The sequence below is a fragment of the Lygodium microphyllum genome, chromosome 28 (assembly GCF_053477565.2).
Source record: "Lygodium microphyllum isolate KBCC chromosome 28, Lygodium_microphyllum_v1.1.10, whole genome shotgun sequence".
NCBI lineage: Eukaryota > Viridiplantae > Streptophyta > Polypodiopsida > Schizaeales > Lygodiaceae > Lygodium > Lygodium microphyllum.
In genome coordinates, this window is record NC_141162.1 from 83,399,732 (window position 1) to 83,421,775 (window position 22,044).

Sequence of the window (22,044 nt, forward strand, 5' to 3'; positions counted from 1 at the left end):
GTTATCCTTGGATTGATGTTGCAAAATTATTCATAGAGATTGGTATCTCCCATGGTCACACGGTTATCCCATTTTCTTGGTGGGATGTGTTGAATTCTACGCAACCTCTTATAATTTCAGAATCCTTTCTTCTTACTCATTTGATTGGCTCATGGTAGGAGATTCTGTGCATTACAGTTTGGTGGCCTCCTAATCTTCGAAAGGAGGCTAATTCCTTACAAGTAGAAGTGGTGGCCATTTTTGGTTTGCTGGATTGGATAGATAAAGAATTACAACAAGATAAGTCTAATCGAATGGCTAGATTGGGGTTGTAGATGGTACGTGATGGTGTCATTCTTGGGCAGTCCTGTCTCTATTATTTCCATTGCATATGCCAATACTTTTAGGTGCCTAGAAGCTCGATCTTGCAAGAGTAGTTTTGGCAATATATTGCATTGCTTGCTTTTCGACCTTCTTTCCCTTGGTAGGATTGGACGTTTGTGAAAGCCAACGATTTCTAGAAAAGGTTAGCTAATTAGATCTACCATAAGATAGTAGAGGATAAGAGATGGGTCACTAAGAAAGCCAATAAAGTTTGGCATGTTTAGGATAGTAGAGGGAAGTGGTGGGACATATTTCTTCAATTGTGGTGGTCCAAGATTTCTTATTAGGGGAAAGTTTTCATATGGAAGCTGGTTATTGGGGGTCTTCCCATTGGGGATACGCCACGTGCTTACAAGATCTCCGATGGCCATTGTATCTTTTGCATTGCATATGATAAGACCTTGATTCATCTCTTGATCTCTTGCCCTATTGCAATATAGATTTGGAGTTTTGTTTCTTGTGTGTGGACGTCTATGACTTAGTAGAGTGGACACCCATCTGTTCTTGGATCATTGGCAAGTTGCCTTTTTTGTCCAGTTTGCAGTCATCATCCCTGGCTCTTCCATTTTCTCAGATGGACAGCTCTTTGGCACATTGGATGCACCCATAATGCTTTCAGTTTTGATTCGGCCTTGAGTATCGGTGGTCATGTGGCCCGTGTTCAAGGATTACTGCTATGGTAGATATCTTCCATGGTTTCGATGGACTTGGTCCTTCTTGATGTGGTTGCTCCTTGGTTGCATATTGTTCTCTCCACACTTTTGTGCTGCCAGTGGCCCATACGATATTAGTTAGCGTGTCGTATTTTGGTGGCCTTTTGATCTTTCTTCATGATTCTCTTTTTTTGTTCTTGTAGCATTATGTTTTTATAGTTTTTTGGCTTCATGAGTGTTTGCTGCCAGTCTTTGATTGTACTTGGATGTCCAGAAGGCCTGATGTAAATATTTCTATACATCAATTCAAACTTCTTAATGGGGGGAAAAGAAGAGAATGAACAGAATTAACTGAGGTTGATGGATCTCATGCCAAGACCTGGACTGGAACATTTAAAATGAGAACTACTATCTTTTGAGTGTGGGCTGGCATAAATAGGTAAAAAGACAGAAATTGACAGACTAGCATACATGTCCTTATCTAAATGTCGGGTCAGACCATCTTGGGTCAAAAATAGCAACAAGAGCCTAAATAAAAAAACCCAACCAATGAGCTGAGGACCTACAATAAGACATGTGAAATGGAAGAGGGGTACATAGGGACATACTCCAATTTGAGAGTTGCCAGCTCAATCTATGTATGAAGGTGGTAATGAAGTTTGAACCCTGATGTGCTTGGTCCTTTCCAATGGAAGACTAGGTTCTGAGCCAATGCAATGGCACACTAGCATTGAACTAAATGACGGTGGTGTAGAAATATCATTGTAAAGCACTTCTACAGGGGGAGAAAGATCCCATGCACATCCTGTGCATGCGACTTTTTCAGAGTTGCATATCACAAGTTCCAACCCTTATAGCACCCACCCAATCTCACACACAATAGGTCATCATCAGGAGTGTTATCTAAGAAGAGAAGAGGACAGATCAGAGCCATCATCCCTTCTTATAGGAAATCCTTGCTGTGAGACACCTTAGCCTCTCTACTTGGAGTATTTGTACAGCATTTACCATTGATGATATTGTGTTGAACAGATACTGCCCAGGCTTGCACCTTTGGTTAGTAGGACTACATCCCATACGAGGTGCATACTTTCTTCTTTCCTTAGCTACCATATGATAAAAGAGCATTTTCAGTTGTATTACGTTCAGGTCTCATATAAGGCAGTTTGGCCTTTTGCAGTTGTTAGTATATCTTCCATACTCTTTCATTCATTCTATTGTCTCTCTGGCCGTTGCATGCATGATGTCCTACTTCTTTTTAAGGCAGCGAAAAACAAAGTGGCTAATTATACTATTCGGTATACTGATTTTTATAGATGATATCTTGGCCTAAATGGAGCCACACTGTATTACTGAAGTTCTTAATTTTTTGTGATTCTTTCAAAATATCTGCTTTTAGGTTTTCTTGAATATGAGAAGAGGCACTGGAATGTCTTCTCTCACATCCCCTGCACCAGATTAGCCTGTACAAAGAGCTGATTATGAGTTGTGGCATGTGCAGAGTTGTGTTCACTAACCAGGTGGGAAAAATTTCACTGGATTGGGCTCTAGGTGCATTGATCGTAAAGATGAAGGAAGATGGCGTTCCTGAAACTTCAGCAGATTTGCTGGAGGACTACAGAACCATTTTTTCATTTTTGACTGTATCATTCTTCCTTGGTCTCGCAATTGTTGTTTTTTATTGGTGGCGAAGACCAAACACTAAGACTATTTTTGATTTGGAAAAAGGTCGATACATCACAACTGTTTCTCGGACACAAAAATAGAAGTCAGGTAATTTCTTAGCATCTTCATAAACTTCTCTACCAAAGTGATACTTCACCCTTCACTCTTCTATGTGAAAGAAAGTTGACTATGACATGTCTATTTAACAGAAATTAAACTACAGAGCATGTAATGGTGGGAGTGCCATCTGCTTCCTTAAGGCCCTGTGTTGGTTGTACGACACAGGGAACATGAAGGCTCTCTGGAAGCCTCAACTTCAACCTGTCACATGCATTTTTGCTCAGTCAACTTCAGTTTTTCCTGGCTAAAGTGGGAGCAGTGAAGTTACCAAAGCAAGTTATCGCTAGCTTGCGATGAAAAGGAGCAAAATGTTTCTCAGAGAGAGAACATGGGATGGTGAAGATCAGTGTTGTATGGACTACATTGTCCCAGACATGGTATAGATGCCATGCAGGAAATGGCAGCTACTGAGACTGGTACATGGGATGGTGAAGATCAGTGTTGTATGGACTACATTGTCCCAGACATGGTATAGATGACATGCAGGAAATGCCAGCTACTGAGACTGGTACATTGTATCACATTTTTGTAAACTTCAAACCAAGTTTTGCAAATGGAGCAAGAGATTCATAAAGAGCCCTTCGTAATTCTTTAATATCCTCAAATCCCCAAAGGAAGCTTGCACACACATGCACATCACACATATGTGCGCATGCATACTCACTTCTGCATGAGGCCAGAGTTCATTATCTTGACTTCATTACCTCAAATGTGCACAAGGAGAGATGCATATCCACACACACACAAAATGAATCACAATATATTTTTGTAGAATCGAATGAATGATGTGGATAAGACTTGTACACAACTCCATTGCACTCCTAAGTAAGGTGATCAAGCTCACTATGTAGAACCTGTAACCTGTAAGCAAACAAAATAAAATTCAGTGGAATCATGAACAATTGCAGCTTGCGATTACAAACATTCAGGGTTAGTAAATCAATGACTAACATATGAGGAAGAATGAAATCTTTCAGCAAATTGATGACTAAGGTTTGCTTGGCCAAAATGCAGTCCTCGTGTTGTTGGTTTATTTCTTAGTTTTCTGGTTTACCATTCTATTGTTCTAGAGCAATTCAAGCAGTGGGCCAAACTTTTCTTGTAGGATTTACTTGTTAAATAACTTCTCGATACACCTCACAAAGCTTTGAAGCAGCCATTGCTAATGACACATGGTGTTTTTTGCATACCACATGATGCTTATTCTTGATTAGTCTAGCAAAATAGAGAATGGCATGAAACTTTATATAATGAATTAGAATGCTCTAGCTAGGAGTCACACTTAATACAAATCTAAAAGAAGCAAAGAGAGGTTGGTTACCCCATAAGTCCAAATGTCATTACGGCATGTAGCAAGATTCCTAAGGATTATGCAATGCATATAAGGTGAGTAAGCCTAACATAATTCAAGCATATGAGCCTAGGAAGTGGATCCCTAATGTGGCCCCTAGCCCATGCCCTAATGACCCTAAATGACCTTAAGACCTAAAAGTGGTTCACTACAACGTCCTTTCTCTAAATATGTTTGAGATTTGTAAAATACAAATGGTGTTTAGTAGGAAAAATACAAAAAGACAACAATTACGAATCAAGCATGGCTGAAGTAGTGATGGGTCCACTTAAACACTTGTGATGGAGATGTTCCCCTCTTAGGTCTCATGAAAATTTGGCATCTTGCTCGAAGTCAATGGGGCTATCGAGTAGGTCAAAAACTATTGGACCATGTGGGGTAGTGCCCATTTCTCTTGGATGCCAAGTTGTGGACGAGTCCCTAAATCTCAAGATGGATTTGTTGCTACCTTGGTCCACAATTGTAGTGCATACAATTAGGGTGCCTTGAGCTCTCATTTGGACTCAAATGCTATGAATGTCATCTCGATGTGATTCATAAGTATTAACATCATCGAACAATGGCTCATCATCCCTTGGGTGTGACAACTCGATTTCTTGGAGATTTGTAATTATAGGCCTAAATTGGCACAACATATGGTGTAGACAAGTGTGATGTCTTTGCTTTAAGTATTCTATAGTACTCCCAATATTGAAAACTAGTACATAATACTAGCATGATTATTTATTTGCATGTGATGTACCGTTATCACCTTTGCACTCTAATGAACTTGAGAGGATAAAAAGTCCCTATCATATACACATTTGGTCTAGTGTAGATAAAAGCATCTAGTCTACACATGTAGATACTATTCAACCTCTTCTCTCTCATTCTCTCTATGGTTTCCATCATTCCATGCTCTATGCTAATGCCTTGAACTCTCCATGAAATTTGTATGATAGTTAAGGTGGGATATATGTTGAAGGGTTGGTACCTCAAGCTCATAGCCTCTTATGATGCCCATATCCAAGTGTCTCTAAGTGCATATCTTACTACTCGCTCATGTTGTCAAGTAGACTCCTTTGCATACATATCCCCATGCGCTTGAACTACAACATAGTGTCTAAATAGAAGCATGGTCATTATAACCTTAAACTCTCCTTAAGTCATCACAATAAGAGTATATGTCTCTATCCATCATGTTTTAGGTCATCTTGAGCACCTATACTATCCACATCTCTCTAGATAGGCATCAAAGTTTTGGATGCTTATGCCACTCTTTATATGCTCCTCATAAGCAATATAGAAAATATATGACTTGGGGTCTCTGGATTCCAATATTTTTCTTCTTCGTCGTTCGATTCTTTACTAGAAGTTTCTAGCATATTCCGATTCCTAATACCCGCCACTATACTCATTATCATAGTCCCTACTTGAGCCATGAACATTGTCCTTCTCATAGGCATAGTACTTTAAGCTGTAAGATCACATTAAATCATACTCATCAAATTGGGGCTATCATCTACATAATCTTTGCCATATCCACCATCTAGCTCTTCCCTTGCACATACCTAGAGAAAGTGCCATGCCAATCTCTCTAATCCATACATGAATTATGGGTTCGGTTCTCACAAAATAATACATCCATAATAACTTGATGTCTATGAAGTTTTTTTAAAAATCCAAAAGTAATCACTAAAGTGTTTCAAAAATAGTAATCCACCATAAAATAAATCTAACACTTGTGCTTTCACTTTGCTTTGACATTCTTTGACTTTACCTTTACAAAATATTATTAACAATCTAATATAAGGATCATGATGAGCCCAAGAAAAGGACATAACATCTATACATTGGAAAAAAGCCTAAAATGTGAGTCAACGAATAAAAAATTGAAAATTGGATAGAATATATTATTCTTGTATGTGTCAACTATAAGAGTCCAACTTCGAGAGCTCTTATTTTTGCTTCCATCTTATCTAGTGGAGCATGTCGCAAGAGTGAGAGAGTGCGAGAGCGAGGCAAAGTGTATGCGGGACCATTGGAAAAGCTCTTCTCCAACTACTATGCTATTCTTTTCTTCTTCTTTTTATCCATTGATGTGACCCAACTTTCAATTTTACTAAGACTACTTATGTTAAATGGGATGGAGGGAATCTAGGGGTGCATCCTCCTATTTACGAAGGTGGAATCACACTTGTAGGCTACCATTTGGGGGTCGCAATATTTTTACCTCATGTTCTATTTAATGACACTTAATAAATGGAATGTTGTCTGTGTTGTATTAATCTCTCTCTCCCCCCCCCCTCTCTCTCTCTCTCTCTCTCTCTCTCTCTCTCTCTCTCTATTTGTCTTGCATAAAGATCAAAGTATTCGATCAATATGCAAGACAAAGTGATGACTTTGATCTTGATTTACTAGTTGCATCCTAAGGAGGAAACCTCATTGAGTAATCTAAAGTGTAAGGTAACCATAATTTTGAAGGGTAATTCATTCAAGTGGTGGAGATCACTTCTTATGCAAGGTAGAACACTGTTAACATTGGTACAATTTAAGCAAGTGTTCGCATTTGCGTGGTTGATAGTGAACTTCGAAGTTGATGTAATTTTTTCTTGGCATAAGTTGGATGCTTCTCAATGCAAAAACTTGGAGTAATACAATAAAATATTTTAGGAGGCATTGCTGCTCGCCACTTGCTAGAAAATAGAGAGGAAGTATTGTTGTGGGCTCCCTAGAGAAATTCAGGACTTTTGCATTGACGAACATGTCTTCATTAATTAAAATTACATGTGTAACAAATGTGTTGCTATGAGCTAAGTCTGCTACCTTCAAAGGAACGATGAGAAACCCAAAAAGAAATCTTCTAAGGTCGAGAAACCCTTTGATTGAGGCTATTCTACTTTCAATCACATGATGGATATAATTTTTAGAAAACATAGAGCATTTGTTGTTGCATTCATTGATGACATTGTTGTTCATTCAAAGAATGAAGAGGCGCATCATAAACACTTTGACATAGTGTTTAACAAGCAGAGAAAACATTGAGTGGTCATACATGATAATAAAAAAACAAGTTTTCTTACATAAGATTCAATTTTTAGGCCACATTATATCAGCTGATGGTATACACATGAATTCTACTAAGATTGAAGCAATTGTATTTGTGGCCACCCTTGAGAAAATGTACATGAGGTCCACAATTTAGCGGGACTTTACTTGTATTATAGATGATACATTTGTCATTTTGCTAAAGTTTATACTTGTCTTACATATGATATATTTGTCATTTTACTAAAATTTATACTCCATTGCATTCTTTGTAAAAGAATATCGTACCCTTTAGATCAAAAGTAGTGGAAATTTCAACATTTGATAAGTTAAAAGAAAAGATGACTAGTGCTTGTGTTGCCATATCTCAAGAAGTCGTTTGTTGTGCAATGTGATGCATGTGCTAATAGGATAGTATTGTTTTGATGCAAGATGGCATGTCTTACATATAAGAGTCATGTTTTCTTTGGTGCAAAGAATAATTTGCAAGTTTATGAGAAAGAATTTCTTGTTGTAACTCATGCATTGTGTACATGCAAACACTATCTGCTTGGGGTAAGAATTGCTTGTTGTAACTCATGCTCTACCTTGAGATGCTTGGGGTAAGAATTGCTTGTTGTAACTCATCCCTTTGAGAGGGCGGAAAGAAAGCTCTACCTATCTTGCACACAAAATATATGATCTTTGAGGCTACCCTAGCAAAGTTAAGGGATGTGGTGTATATGCCAAAATTACCCCCACATTAGAAGATACACAATCATTTTTATGTTAGCTTATTATATCACCAAGCCAGATTGTAACTACATAGTTGGCTTGGAGAATTAGTTTATGCATGTGGCTTGTAAGCCTCATTTGGACAATGTGAGACATACCTTGCAATATCTTAAGGCCACATTAGATTATGGTATGACGCTAACTTGATGGTGCAGTCAAATCTCTTCTTGAATGGATATTAAAAAGTCTCATCAACTTTGAAAATCTTTTGAGGGATAAGAGAGATATTCATTGATGTTAATATCAATAAGTGAGGGTATAGAGATAGTGAGTAATTTGATAAAATGCCACTAGGTTTAGTCAAGTAGAGCCCCAAGAGAAACACAAAAAAAAGGGGGAATCTATTGCAAGAAAATCTATCTTGTATAATCAACAAGCATGTTTTTCATATTTGAATCGACGACAAGAAGAAAAAACCAACACCAATCCTTCCAAATCTTCACGCAACATCATATAACAATTCTTCCACAAATTTATCACAAGAGAACTTTAATACATTCTTTATATTCTTCATCAAAAGAATAGGAGAACACAAAGGAATTCTCCACTTTGAATGGAAATCATCACATAGTATTAATCTTCAATAGTTTTATAATCTTCATAATCTCTCTCTTGATCTCTCACTCATAGATACATTGTTTTGTATGAAAAATTAGTGCTCTCTCTCTCTCTCTCTCTCTCTCTCTCTTTCTCTCTCTCTCCCATACATGCTCTCTCTCAATAGTACATTGGAATAATCAAGAATAATCATCCATAGCCCCTATTTAGCATCAAATAGAATCATGAACCACCATCAATCAACTTCTCAATCACTTGCATCTTCATCTTTAACTCCATGCAAGAAGGATAAAACGCATGTACACCATAGAACATATACAAAACTCACATAGACATAAGACAATGTTGTCTAAATGGAACATTCTCCCAAAAAATAAAGATCAAAGAAAAAGATTTTCATTAAAAGGATCATTATATCTAAGAGAGTGTTCACAGGCTACGTAGGATGAATATATTTTTTCTTGAACTTCATACTCAGCTTGAGACGTTTCAGACTCTTGTTCTCATCCACAAAATGTAGAGGCACATTCTAAAGAAACTGTAAACAACACATCCTTTCCAACAGGATAATAAACCTGGTAGGAAAAGCTTGTGCAAAATAATACAGGACATCCATTTGGGCAATAGTCACACCCTCATTAGAATTAATCATCAAGTTCAAAATACTTTTTCGAGTATTTAGGTGAGACTGCTAATGCATAAAAGCAAGATACCAACAAAAATGAGATGCGAAGCATATCAAAGTATCCTTGGAAGAACAAGCATGTGCTCTAGCAAATTGAAGATAAGAACTAGAACATTGCGCAGAAGTGTTCCAAGAACCAAGAATGATAGGCCAATTAAACATTGGTCCTATCAAAGAATCATTCAATGTCCACTTCTATCGAGGGAGGATATCATTGTTATATTTAGGAGGATCCATAAGTGATTGTGGAGGAATGTTAATATAGTCAAATGGAGATGATAAGGAAATAAGAGGGGAATAGTGAAGAGGTGGGAAAGATAAATCATAAAATGAAGATATTTGAAGGGATAATGATGATTGAAAAGAAGGTAGACATTTTGTTAATAGTATTTTGGGAAGGCTGCAAAAAGCATAAGTGCGGGCTACTATTTTGGATTATGGACATCATCAGAATATCATGGATGTATTATTTTGTGAGATCCGGGCTCAATGCAAATTGTATTTATCACGTGCAGTTGTATTTGTTGCACCCGCAAGCGTTGTGTGGGTTGCGCACATGTATTTATGGTTAGGTTAGGATATGCTTGGTCTATTTAGGCTAAGGTATAAGCATGCTTCAAGGATTGACCGGCCTAGATCCCACTAAGTGGGTAGAACACCTAAGAGAGGGTGCAAACACTAATTCACAGTTGTGTAAACCCTAAACGCAAAAGGGACGCAAATTCTAAACGCAAAATAAAAACCCTAACCCTAATCCTAATTCTTGGTCTATATAAGGGTGGGAGGTCTTAGTTGTCTTTACCCTTTTGGCACGTCCATACTACGGAAGCTCTATCAGTGTGACTACTCAAGCTTTCTATTTTATCTTTTCATTCTATCATCTTACTTCCATTGTGTTGAGAGTGATTAAGAGGGAGAGAGTGAGAGGTATGTTGAGCAAGGGACTGAGGGAAGGTGAAGCTCTTCGTCGTTGTCTTTCTTTTCTCTTTTTCTCTACTAGCTCTTCAACTTGTTGGCATTGGTTGGTGGTGGATGTGAAGGAGCGATGGCATTGGATCGTGTTGATCATGGTCGTGGAACCATCTTCGAGCCTTCGAGTCATCAAATGCAAGAAGGTAAGTTAGGTGAGTTCACTACAACTGAAAGCTAGTCTTGTGTTTTTGCTTTCTTGGGTTGGAGAGAAGAATGCTTGGTTAGTTAGAGCGGAGTGTTGAGAGACAAGGTGAGAGATTGTCATCGAAGTGAGGTGCAGCTTTTGAAACAATAGAAGCCCATCCAAAGTCCTGACTGTTGGTGCGTTTGGCTCAACATATTTCTAAAGGGATTCTGCTATAAAAATAGAAGGAAGAGGTGGGACAATAGGAGTAGGTTCAATAGAAGTAGGTGAGGATATAAGATCAACAATAAATGGGCATGTAGTAAAAATTGGAAATTAAGGGGAAACTATAAGGATAAAAGATAAGAGAGGAAAACTAACTGGATTAGATGTGAGGATGGCAATATACAAGGGTAATCGATAAGAAATTAAGGAATATGATAGGATATCATGAGGATTATATGGATAGATGGAACATCAAAAATCAAAAGCTAAAAGGAAATCTTCAATGAATAAGGGATTGTTAGCAATATGGTTCAACACTTGGGATCTCAATGACTGAATATCTGGCTTATGAAAGACACTTCATCGACAGCGAGGATACATAACATCATCCTCCAAGTGAGGATGCTAAGCATAGCCTCTACACCACAATGTTTAATGATGATAATTCTTCAGCCCATTAACCAAAGTCATTTCAGTAGAAGAAAAATCAGATCTCCTACATAAACATTCATGCCCTCCTCATCAAAGATGTGCAGATCTCCTTGAAGATACATTTTAGATAATAACTAAGCCTCATGAGAGATTAACTCATCAACAAATCTATCAAACATTGCCTTGAGTAAATTTGTAGAACACATGTTTTGCCACCCATCCTCTAGAGGTTCTAAGTCCACATCACTCAAGGAAATGCACAACACAAAGTGCTGTTGTGATGGTGAATCTAGAAGGATGATGGAGGTGACACCAATTCAACATGGTGGACAAAATTTTCATGAAAATAATTCATACACTATTGAAGGCGCTCTACCTTAGCAAAAAACCCACCACACAGTTTAACCTTCTGTTGCAAATGATCTAGCTCTTCCTTAGAAGATAACAAAGAAGACATCACCAAGGCTAGAGGAGGAACAGAAAGAGTAGCAATTTTCTGGTTAAGTTCTTCAATAAATTTCTTTTGCAACTCTATAGTTTCTTGGGAATGCTACAACTGGCCCTCACATATACCAAGCTTAGGAGTTGATTCTATCATTTTCTCAAGAGCTGCACTTTTTACCTCCATCAAAGTTGTAGTTGCAATCATTTGTGTATGGATATCACTCAAAGCAATATTTTTAGAGGCTAAATCCTCTAGAGCTTTGCTAAGTTGACTGGTTAAAGAGTGCATCTTGTCTTGCAATGAGGTATACACTCATGTATAGATTGTGTGAAGACATGAATTCATGGAAGTATCCAAAGTAGATTGAACTTTGGGGATGGGATGTTGGTTGGGTGGGCCATTCTATTATGAACTAAAAATTGGAGAGGAGGTGTAGATAGGATAACAACCAAATGAGAAGAAGCAAAGAAACTACTCACTAGCTTCAATGGAGTAGGAGTATTTGACGGGAATGCAAATTTGTTGCCATTTCTAGGAGTGAGCGTGATTGTCACTTTTGTAGCGATTGAGGAGATTGCTACGTATGGGATCCATCATTGATGAGGATAGAAGGATCCCTAGGAGATGGGGCCATTTGGCACTGCTCAGCCTTGGATTATTGTGCTTGACTGAGAATCAAAACTCCATCGGACAAACCTCACAAACACGTATATATTCAATCAAGTGTGTGGAAGAATATTGATTGTGGTCACCATGTGTAATCCAGTCCAAGCATCACCACCATAGTGTAGGGTGTAGTCACACTCCAAATCAACACATGTGGATATCGACATCCTAACATATAGTCAGGATCCAAGGTGCGGAGATAGACATAGTCAAAACAATATGGAGATAGAGACGATATACTCAATCAAGAGTTTCAAAGTGCATATTAATATCTAAATGCGATACAATGGTCTCAATAGAGACAAGACTAACAATATTCAAAATACTCAAGAACAGTATGTGATGTATAGCCTTTTCATAGATTTAGGAACACAATAATACAACAAAGAATGATAGTACTATTGCCAATGATAATGATTAGATCGAGTTATCCAACAGATGAACTAACAAGGATGAACCAAAAAGAGGGAATGACCATCCCCTTGCTTGGGTGAGCCTTTTCCTTTTATAGCCTGCTACCAACTATAATATTCTCTTTGTCCTTGTGATGTGTCCATGGCCATAAGTGCTGTTGCAGCCATCTACTCATCAATGTGCCACTAGTAGTTGCCTTGCTTTGAATTCCGCCGCCTTGTTTTAAATGCCGCTAACTGCCATTGCCCTTAAAAAAGTACAAGTTATTCAACAACACGTTCACCAAAAGTAAGGCTTGAATGGGCTTTGAACATTTAAGCTCGATACTTAAGCTTCATTGTGCACACCCCTGTGTCTAGCTCAATTCTCATGAGCTAGTTTACTATCTCCCTGTCAACTTTCAAATCTCTCATGCTTTTGCTTCAATTTTGTAAGACTATTGGCCAAGTTATCTAACATTGTATTATTCCAAGAAAGAGAGTGGAAGAAAAAAACACACAAAAGGATACGGGAACGAGAGAGAGAGAGAGAGAGAGAGAGAGAGAGAGAGAGAGAGAGAGAGAGAGAGAGAGAGAGAGAGAGAGAGAGAGAGAGAGAGAGAGAGAGAGAGAGAGAACAAAAATAAGAAAAAAGAAACAAAAGGAGAGTAAAAGATCCATGATTAGTTAGGTGCACTCACATTCCATTGCACTATGGGTCCTCAAGTATGAATGCATCTAGTGGCTTCAGTCCCGATTGTCTTTGTCTCTAACCCCCTAGCCCTTTTTCCAGCATCTCCGACATTTACCTTCGACCATATTATGGGCCTATTACACTTTTTTCAAGGCCGCTACCCAAATGAAACCTTACAAATTGGCTTTTGTCCTAGAAGCCATCACACCTTTGGAGTATGTAGTACCCATTCTATGGATCGCGGTACAAGGATGGCTCATCCCAAAGAAATCTCTTCCCTTCCAAATGGAAGCTCTCGTTGAGCTAGGATCCACAATGCTTACATCTTATCCAAAGTCCAAGCTCTAAAAAGGCATCCAGTCGATACTCTTTCTAAGATACAATTGGTCTAGAGGGGCCATGGTCTTCAAGACTTTGATGGCAAGCTATCGACCAAGTTAAAATTTTGATTGAGTAGATTCTTTTGGGTATTGTATGATTTCAGTAGTAACTCTTTCTACATGACTAACTTATAGAGAAAGCTATTACCAAAGCCTGTCAATAATGGATTCTAGTTGTGCCATTATCATGTTGATAGCTTCTAATGTCCATTTCCTATCAACATGGAATCCCCTACAATTTCATAAATTTTTTTTGGACATTTCACCCCACTAGTTGCCTGCCTTCAAATATACTTGGATTGAATAGTTGCTTGTTTAAGTGATGTGGCATTTATTTATAAAGCCCACTCATTTAATGATACCCCGAACAGTGGCATGGTATCTTGGAAAGATCATCTTCGCCATGTCCTTTAATGGCCTATTCTGCTAACGTGATGAGCATGCATTGGCCACAACACATTTGCATTAACTCAACAACCTTTTAAGGAAGTTTCTTCCTCTCATCACCCTTATTTGTCATCTTACACTTGTGATCATCACCTTGCTTTGTTGATCTTATTTCACTTCTTCTACGTTCTCTGTCTATCCATCTTCTTGGTCCTTGCTTCCATGGCTACCTTCCAACTCACAATCGAGGAAGTTTTCCCTCCTAGCCCAAAGACTATCATCGCCGAAGTGCAACACTCCCTTGAACTCAACCACTTCATTACCTTACTGTGGAGCACTACCCTAGTTCATCCCGATACACAATCAAACTTGGAGTAGCTCATCTTAGGCTCCATCATGTACATCCAAGGTCACAAGTATACCCTATCCACCAAGTGGGCCTAGGAGAAGTTATGCCTGCCTAGTCATGGCAACCCCAACCCTCCACTCCTCTGTGTTGAGAGATAGACATGTGAACCCTATGTATGCAAGTGTGGATAAGGGTAGCTAGGTGTGAATGAACTAGAGGGCAGGGGGAAACCCTAACCCTAGCGATACACAGGCTATATAAATAGCCTAAAGGTCACTCTCAATGAAGAGGAGAGTGTACTAGTTGTACTTGTGAACAACTCACTAAGCAAGATTTTCTTCTTCTACTTGAGCTCTCTCTCTCCCTCTTGTGCACATTCCCATGCTCTTACTCTGATATTTCAACATGGTATCAGAGCCATCTATGATCCAACAAGCTTTCTCCAACTACATCCTGACCTAAGTGCACAAGAAGATCTCATCTTTCTCACTTTACCTTCTTCTCCACCATAGCCAGCCTTGACCACCTATTAGTGGAGGACCTGGGGTGAATAAAAGAGAGAATATTTTTCCCTTATTTCTTCCAAATAGTTTCTCCCTAGCTCAGGGCACTTCAGCATGCCACAAAAAACTGCAACATTGGGTAGCCAGAAGGATGCCACTACCAAAATTCGTGAATCTAGCATAGATTTTGCTGAGGTCAATTTAGCTTGATGGCACGGCCTGTTGTGGGCATAATCATTTAGGATATCATGGGGCTTTGTTAGCCCCCTTAGTGGGCCATCTCCACCTAAAAGGGTTTGAGCTAATTCCCTTCCTAATAGTTGATGCAATCAAAACCCTAACTGTAGGTCACAGTGGTAGCCATAGCCACAAGCTTGACTTTCTTGCTTTTTTCATTTTTTGTTGACATTAACAGTGATTTTAATTACTGAATCACTATATATAGAGTCAATAATGACATGTAGTCTTCATGTCAATGATCGTTCTTCATTTGATGGGCATCACTAAGCTTGCCAAGATGAATACTTGACATCTCAAGTAGACTTAACCTTGAGATGAGTGCTTGTTAGCACTCAAATGGATTTAGTGTCATTTGTTGTTGCTGACTTGTGATGAAACAAGAATATGGATGTAATTGAAATCTCTCCAGACTCTTCTCCAAGTGTCAAAATTCTCGATTGACCTTGTTCGCCACTAGACCACAAGATTGGGAGGAGCTAGAGGTTCAATCAAAGTTCACTTCATTAAAGCCCAAAAATACAATTAAACCTAAGCCAAGGGTTGTCCAAAGGAAGGGACCACCAAAATTTTATTTTAAAGTGCTCCACATGTATGATTTTCAACCTTTTTCATCATTACAATTTTAATTCTACATAGTTGTAAGGTTTTGTGGAATTTATGAACACAAAGATAATTTCCTTCAATTGGTTTGTACTTATTGGCCATTGTGTAAAGGACTAGACACTACCATTCCCTAGGGAAATCGGTAATACCTTTCTATAAGGCCATGGCTTATGCCAATTCCTAAAGATCAATTTTTTTTGCTTGGAGTATAAATGGACCCCTAGGAGGAACACCAAGAAAATGGAGAATCCATTGCAAGAAAATATATCTCGTATCATTAACAAACATATTTTTCATATGTGGTATGACCTCAACAAAGAACACCAAGAACAAGAAATCTTCACACAACCTCATAGTAACAATTCTCCTACATCTTTAATTTGAACAAAATCAATTATGCTCTTCATATTCTTCATAGAATTCATCAAGATACCACAAAGACACAAGATAATATACCACTTTGAATGGAAATCATCACATAGTATTCTTCTTCAATTGTTCCATAGCTTCTCTCACAATCTCTCACTCATAGATACATTGTTTTGCATAGAATTGGCTCTCTCTCTCTCTCTCTCTCTCTCTCTCTCTCTCTCTCTCTCTCTCTCTCTCTCTCTCTCTCTCTCTTGTTTAATGAGATAATAAAGAATAATCATTCATAACCCCTCTTTGGTCATGGATACCCCTCCCAAGAGATGATATGAAAGGCTACCAGGACCACTACAGTGTCTCTTCGTAGCTGCATAGTGTCACTGTCACTTCAGTCTTTACTTCAAGTCTTCAGTAGCTACTTCTTCGAGATAATTTGAACTTATAATCATTTCTTTTCAAGATTGGAAAATTTTCCCAAGCTACACATTCATCCATCATCACACTTACAGAGGCATACATAAAATAACAGAACAAAAACATAGGCTTTACAGAAGATGAACATAGGGTTTACAGAACCATACAGAAGGTAATTAGAAAGCCTTGAGCTCAACTTAAATCATTCAAAAAAATCAAGAATAAATCAAAAAGCTTTTAGACACTCTCAAACTTCATCAATCATTATTCCAACCCTTCATACAAAACAAAATAAAGCAAAACAGAAGCTCAATAGACTCAAACATAACCAATCAGACACTAACAGGACATCAGTAGAACATGTCAGAACATCATATCTCCATTATAAAACATCCTGAGCTTCTCAAACCTAATCAACCTCATCTAAAACACTCCCAAAAAATTTCAAAACAACTAAAAATAATACAAAATCCACCAAAAATCAGCCATTCAATCCACAAAAACAACAAAAATCAACCCAAAAATCAATTCATTTCAACCCTCAACATATCCCCACACTTAATTAGGGAGCATCCTCTCACGACCTAGTAAAAAGAGAATATAAGTTCAAAATATAGCTCATCTTGATGTTCTTTAGCATCTTTAAGAAACACCATCCAAACACGACCCCTACTCATAACCTATATTTAATAAAAAAATTGTAATGAAAGGAAAACAACTTTATCCATTATCTCAACTTTGAAAGATAAAAAGCATGATAAACTATTAAAGAATATAAGAGGTTCTACATTTTTGCATCTTGAGCTATCCATTTAGCATCATCATCACCATGAATCTTCAAAAAGATATCCTCTTGAATGGTGTTGAATCTCCAACCACCACAACCCCATCATACAACAAAACAACCATCACACACACACTTACACAAAACAACCATCTGAATGGCACTTCCAAAAGAGAGATATCATTATGAAAAATCAAAAAATTTACATTCATGGGTATGAATGAAGATGATCCCTTTTTAAGGCTTGGTGATTACGGAAGAGATCCATAGAGAAGGATTTGTTTACAAAAGTTTTGGGAGGATTTTGGAAAAATTGCAAACTACACACCCTCTCCACCAAGACAAGGTATCTGCTAGGTAAATAAAGAGCATGAAAGTACAAGATATCCAAATTTTGAGGATCAATAGTTATATTCACATTCACGCACAGCTTTGGTTTTGACTTTTGATCATTATGTGAATGCCTATGCATATATGCTAGACACCAAGCTAAGTGAGCAGTCAATCTCACTGAAGGATCTAAAGACTGTGAATGCTGTCGAGCAAAATAAAGATAGTTTCAAAAAGCTTGAATAGCAATTTTCCATTATCTTGGAATTAATGGCCAATTGAATCTCCTGCACTCCATCCTCGTCTTCTAGAAATCTTCTGATCAAAGCATGTGCATATCCACTAACCAACTAAGGTGGATGAGAGATAGAAGTAGTAGGAGAGGGAAGAGGAACCAGTGAAAGAGGATGAAGAGATGAGTAAGCAAAATCATAAAAGGAAGAATGTGCTAAAGAGAGATTAGTTGAGAACTTACGAGAATTTGTTAAAAAGGATGTTAATAAATAGGTTGGAAAAGTGGAAGGAATATTTATAGATGGGGAAGGACAAGACAGAGGAGGGAAAAATTCTCGATCCTCAATAAAAGAACACTGAGTGAAAATAGAAATTTGAGGAGCACTTTGAGATTGAAAAAGAAGAGGAAAAATAAGTGGCGAGTTAGATTTATAAAGGGAAAGATAAGCATCATATCTATGGGTCATCTGCTAATAATAAGATCAGCTAGGAATTGATGGACCTAAAACAGATCGTCAATGGTAAGCATAAAAGAAAGATGAATCAAAAGAAGGTTGTTTTGAAAGGTGAGCAAAGAGGTCCACACCCTCAATTGGTTAGTGTTCTGCACATGAATAGAGGGTTTTTTTTGCCATTGATTCAGGATCACAGAGTCAATCACTATATGCCAAGAGGTTTCAGGGCAATCAACCACTTTAGAAGAATAGGTTGGAACATTTGATCAATCTGCAACTCCAAATATTTGACATATAATGTAGCTTGTAGTACCACATCCCCTACATATCAAGCTAAATCTTCATCATTTGAAACTAATAAATCACCTCTCAAATGCATATAAAACATCAACATAGTGTATGTAGTCAGAGTCTTCAAAAACCATTCTAGCCACTTCAGTCAAAAGATCAATAGACCAAGCTCCACTCCAACCTCTAGAAGAGAAAAATCCATCATTGAAAGCTTGATATAGAAGGCCAACTTGTGTTGTTGATAATGAACAAAGAAAGAGTGGTCTAGAGGAACAAACTCCTGAAACTGCTCAAATGAAGGCCACAATAAATCCATTCTAGATTGAAGTCTTTCCACCTTGGCTTGGAATAAGGGGCATAAGATAGCATTTCTTTGAAGGATCGCAAAATCCACAAGGGATAAGGAAGGAACTGCTAGTACAGTAGGACTCTACAAAGTAGAATGGGATTGAACCAACTATTCCTTAAGTTGTTGAATTTGAATGTTGCTCTATTCTAGGGTGGTATTAGCTGATTTAAGCTCTTATGTTTGGGCAGCTATCAAAGCTTCAAGCTCTTGAGACTCTTGCGACAATCTATCCCTCTCCTCGATTATAGTAACCACTTGAGTTTTAGTGTCAGCCAATTGAGTTTGCAAACCAATAATCTCCCATTTTTGAGTATCAATAATCTTAGTTTGCTCCTCCATCTAGATAAAAATATTAAAAAATATTTCTTGAACATAAGCTAACTCATCATTCACTTTATTCAACTCTTCTTTGGTCTACTAAACTTCTTCATAATAAGAAGAATAGAGCTGTTGGATATAGACAGTCATTGTTTGAGAGTTCAATAGAACTTTGAATATCTTTGCATAAGAAAGAAATTTTATCTCCTACCACAAAGCACTATACAGAGGGAATAGAAATATTTAGAGTACCATCTCAATGTGCTTTGAAAAGATTCGGCATTGTGAGGAAAGATAGCAATAGCTGACCACTAAACTGAACAGGAATGGAGGCTGGAGGAGATGGGGCTAATTCAACCACTCATTTAAGGTGCTTCCTTTGAATTATCAGAGGTGAGAGGGGATTGGGATCCTCAATGACAACATTAGTGCTTTCACTAGGAGGAGGAGGAACCTTTGGAGGATCAACTGGTAAGGTAGGAAATTTCTTTTGAGGGGTAGCATATGCCAAGAAAATAGAAAGATAGGATCCAAATGTGACATTAGTCACATTACCCCTTGTGGCTCTGACAAAATGTTGAACCATCTTTGAAGAGAGATAAGAACTCCAATCAATAGTAATTCCTTTCAACACCATTTGAGAAGCTGTGAATAACTATTGATTTGAGAAGCAGTCATGAGACACCAAAGGAATGTACTGGACTAGGGGAGGAGTACGAGGCACCATTTAGATGGTTTACAAACACCACACTCATACACAGACAATCATAAAGAATGCTTGCAAAACAACCAAAATAATAGGAGATAAGATATCGACGGCAAAAAAAACTCACACGGATTGGATCAACTGATTGACCAACTAAGCAATCCACATCCTAAGGCATGACCTTTACACTTATACAACCAAAAGCTTCATGTGATGCATATATACAAGCACCCAATATCCCTGTATCAAGTAGAAAAGAAAAAGAAATACACACAATATTCCTAACTCTAATCAAATAACTAATGAAAATACCAAACCAAAATCCAAATCGACTAGGGAGGACCAATACTCAACTGACCAAGACTACCATTAAGGACTTCAACTAACTGCAACGTCACCCACCCCACATAACGTGTTTATTAAAGGGGGAATTTGCAATGTGAGGGGATAGAGGGAATTTAATTGTAGGTTCATTTTACAATTAAATTATCAAAGGGTAAAATTTTTAAATTAGGTGATGAACCTTAATAAGGAAAAAACAGTTTATTTTATCCATTAAAAATTTATGAAGTTAACAGTGCTTATTAATATGCCTGGACTACGTCTTGACTTTGGGTCTCTAAATGCAAGTTCATTTTTATCAATTAATGCGTGTATAGCACTTTTTGTTTAGTGCGAGCACTTGTGATGTCATGTTGATTTTATTAGAAATTAAGAAGTGTGCTTGGCACACGAAGCACGTACTTTGTGAACGATTGGTTCTTTTTAATTAAGTAATAGGTGTGTTTAGCATGAATGCGCATGGAAAAATATGATCAATTATTTGTGATGTTTATGCCGAAAAGAAAAATAAGGAAAATAATGGAGTACCTAGAGGAGGGTGTGTATGGAAGTACAATCAGAATGCACTATCAGTAATGCACATGATGCAATCACAATAGAATCCAACAAGTAAAAAAAGTTTGTCGATATAAGTGAACCAAACCAAACACCATGGAAATAATTTTCAACAAATTATGCTATATTTTTTTGTCATATTTTCATTCAAATTTATCCATGAAATGTGTTGAAATTTTTTGTAATATGTGTTTCGGTTGGTTTGTCAATTTGGGATTTTTCTATGAGTTTTTATCTTTTTTCTTAATCGATTTTGATAGGGATGTGTGCTTAATATATATTTTCTCTTTTTTAATTTAGAAATTCAGATTAAAACCAACCACAAAAGTCCAATAGATTTTTCAAAAATTTTCTATCCATTTTTGTGGGTTGAAAAAGAAAATTTCCAATTAATATTGATAATTTCACCATATGTGAATATTTCAAAAATATAAAGGAAAGCTAGTATGATTTTTTGGAAAATTTCAAACAAATTTTAAGCATTTTGGACAAATTTTCATGAAATTGAAGGTTTTTAATTATTTATAATTTTTTGTTGGCATTTTCAACTAAGAAAAAATTTCAGTTTTTTTAGAAAGGATGAAATTGTATCAACAAAATTTTTAGAATTTTTTCATATTTATTTGGATTTTTTATGGTTTTATGTAAATTTTAATGGGATTTTTAGTGTTTTTCAATTTTGAAAGATGAAAAAAGTAAAAAAAACATACCCAAAAATGGGTTGCGTATCACCAGCATGTGAACATTAGTAAGCACACCACCCCATGGATAAAACCTGAACATGTGTCCTCGTGTATGAACGACTACAATCATGAATACGCGCAACAAGGTCCAAAACCCCACACGCTGACAAAACCTTAAGAAAGATACACACACGAACAACACATGGGAATAATGGGTGGTCACGTGTAAAGAGACGAGGGGAGTTGTAAAAAAACTAGAGGAGGGAAGGTGAAATTTCTATGTGTTTGTTTGGGTTTTGTTTATTTGTTTCATTTTTTTGCGTCTTTTTTGTTGTTTTAAAGAAAAAAAAGATGTGGCATGGGGTGCGGTGTGTTGTGTTTATGGTTGTATTGTTATTGTTTATGCATATTTATGTATTTATATTTATATTTATATCTATATATGTGGATGGGTGTGGGTTGTTTGCGGGTGTTTGGGGTATTTTATTGATATTGTATTTTAAGGTAATGCATTTACTATTTTTTAAAAATTTAAAATTTGAAAAGGGGGGGGGGGGGGGGGGGGGGGAGAGCACCTTAGTGGGTGGTTGGGCGGCCGTTTGAGGG

General features: G+C 37.4%; 1 protein-coding gene across 1 annotated transcript in view; it reads left to right on the plus strand.

Annotated features, from left to right (window-relative positions):
* LOC148011692 (putative apyrase 5) overlaps positions 1-3,686 on the plus strand; it is a 115,418-nt gene extending 111,732 nt beyond the window's left edge. Inside the window, exons 9-10 of the mRNA XM_087670036.1 lie at positions 2,518-2,789; positions 2,891-3,686. Of these exons, the coding sequence (XP_087526162.1) occupies positions 2,518-2,782 (265 nt within the window). The 3' untranslated portion in view covers positions 2,783-2,789; positions 2,891-3,686. The remainder of the gene's footprint in view (positions 1-2,517; positions 2,790-2,890) is intronic.
* Positions 3,687-22,044: the final 18,358 nt, after the last annotated feature.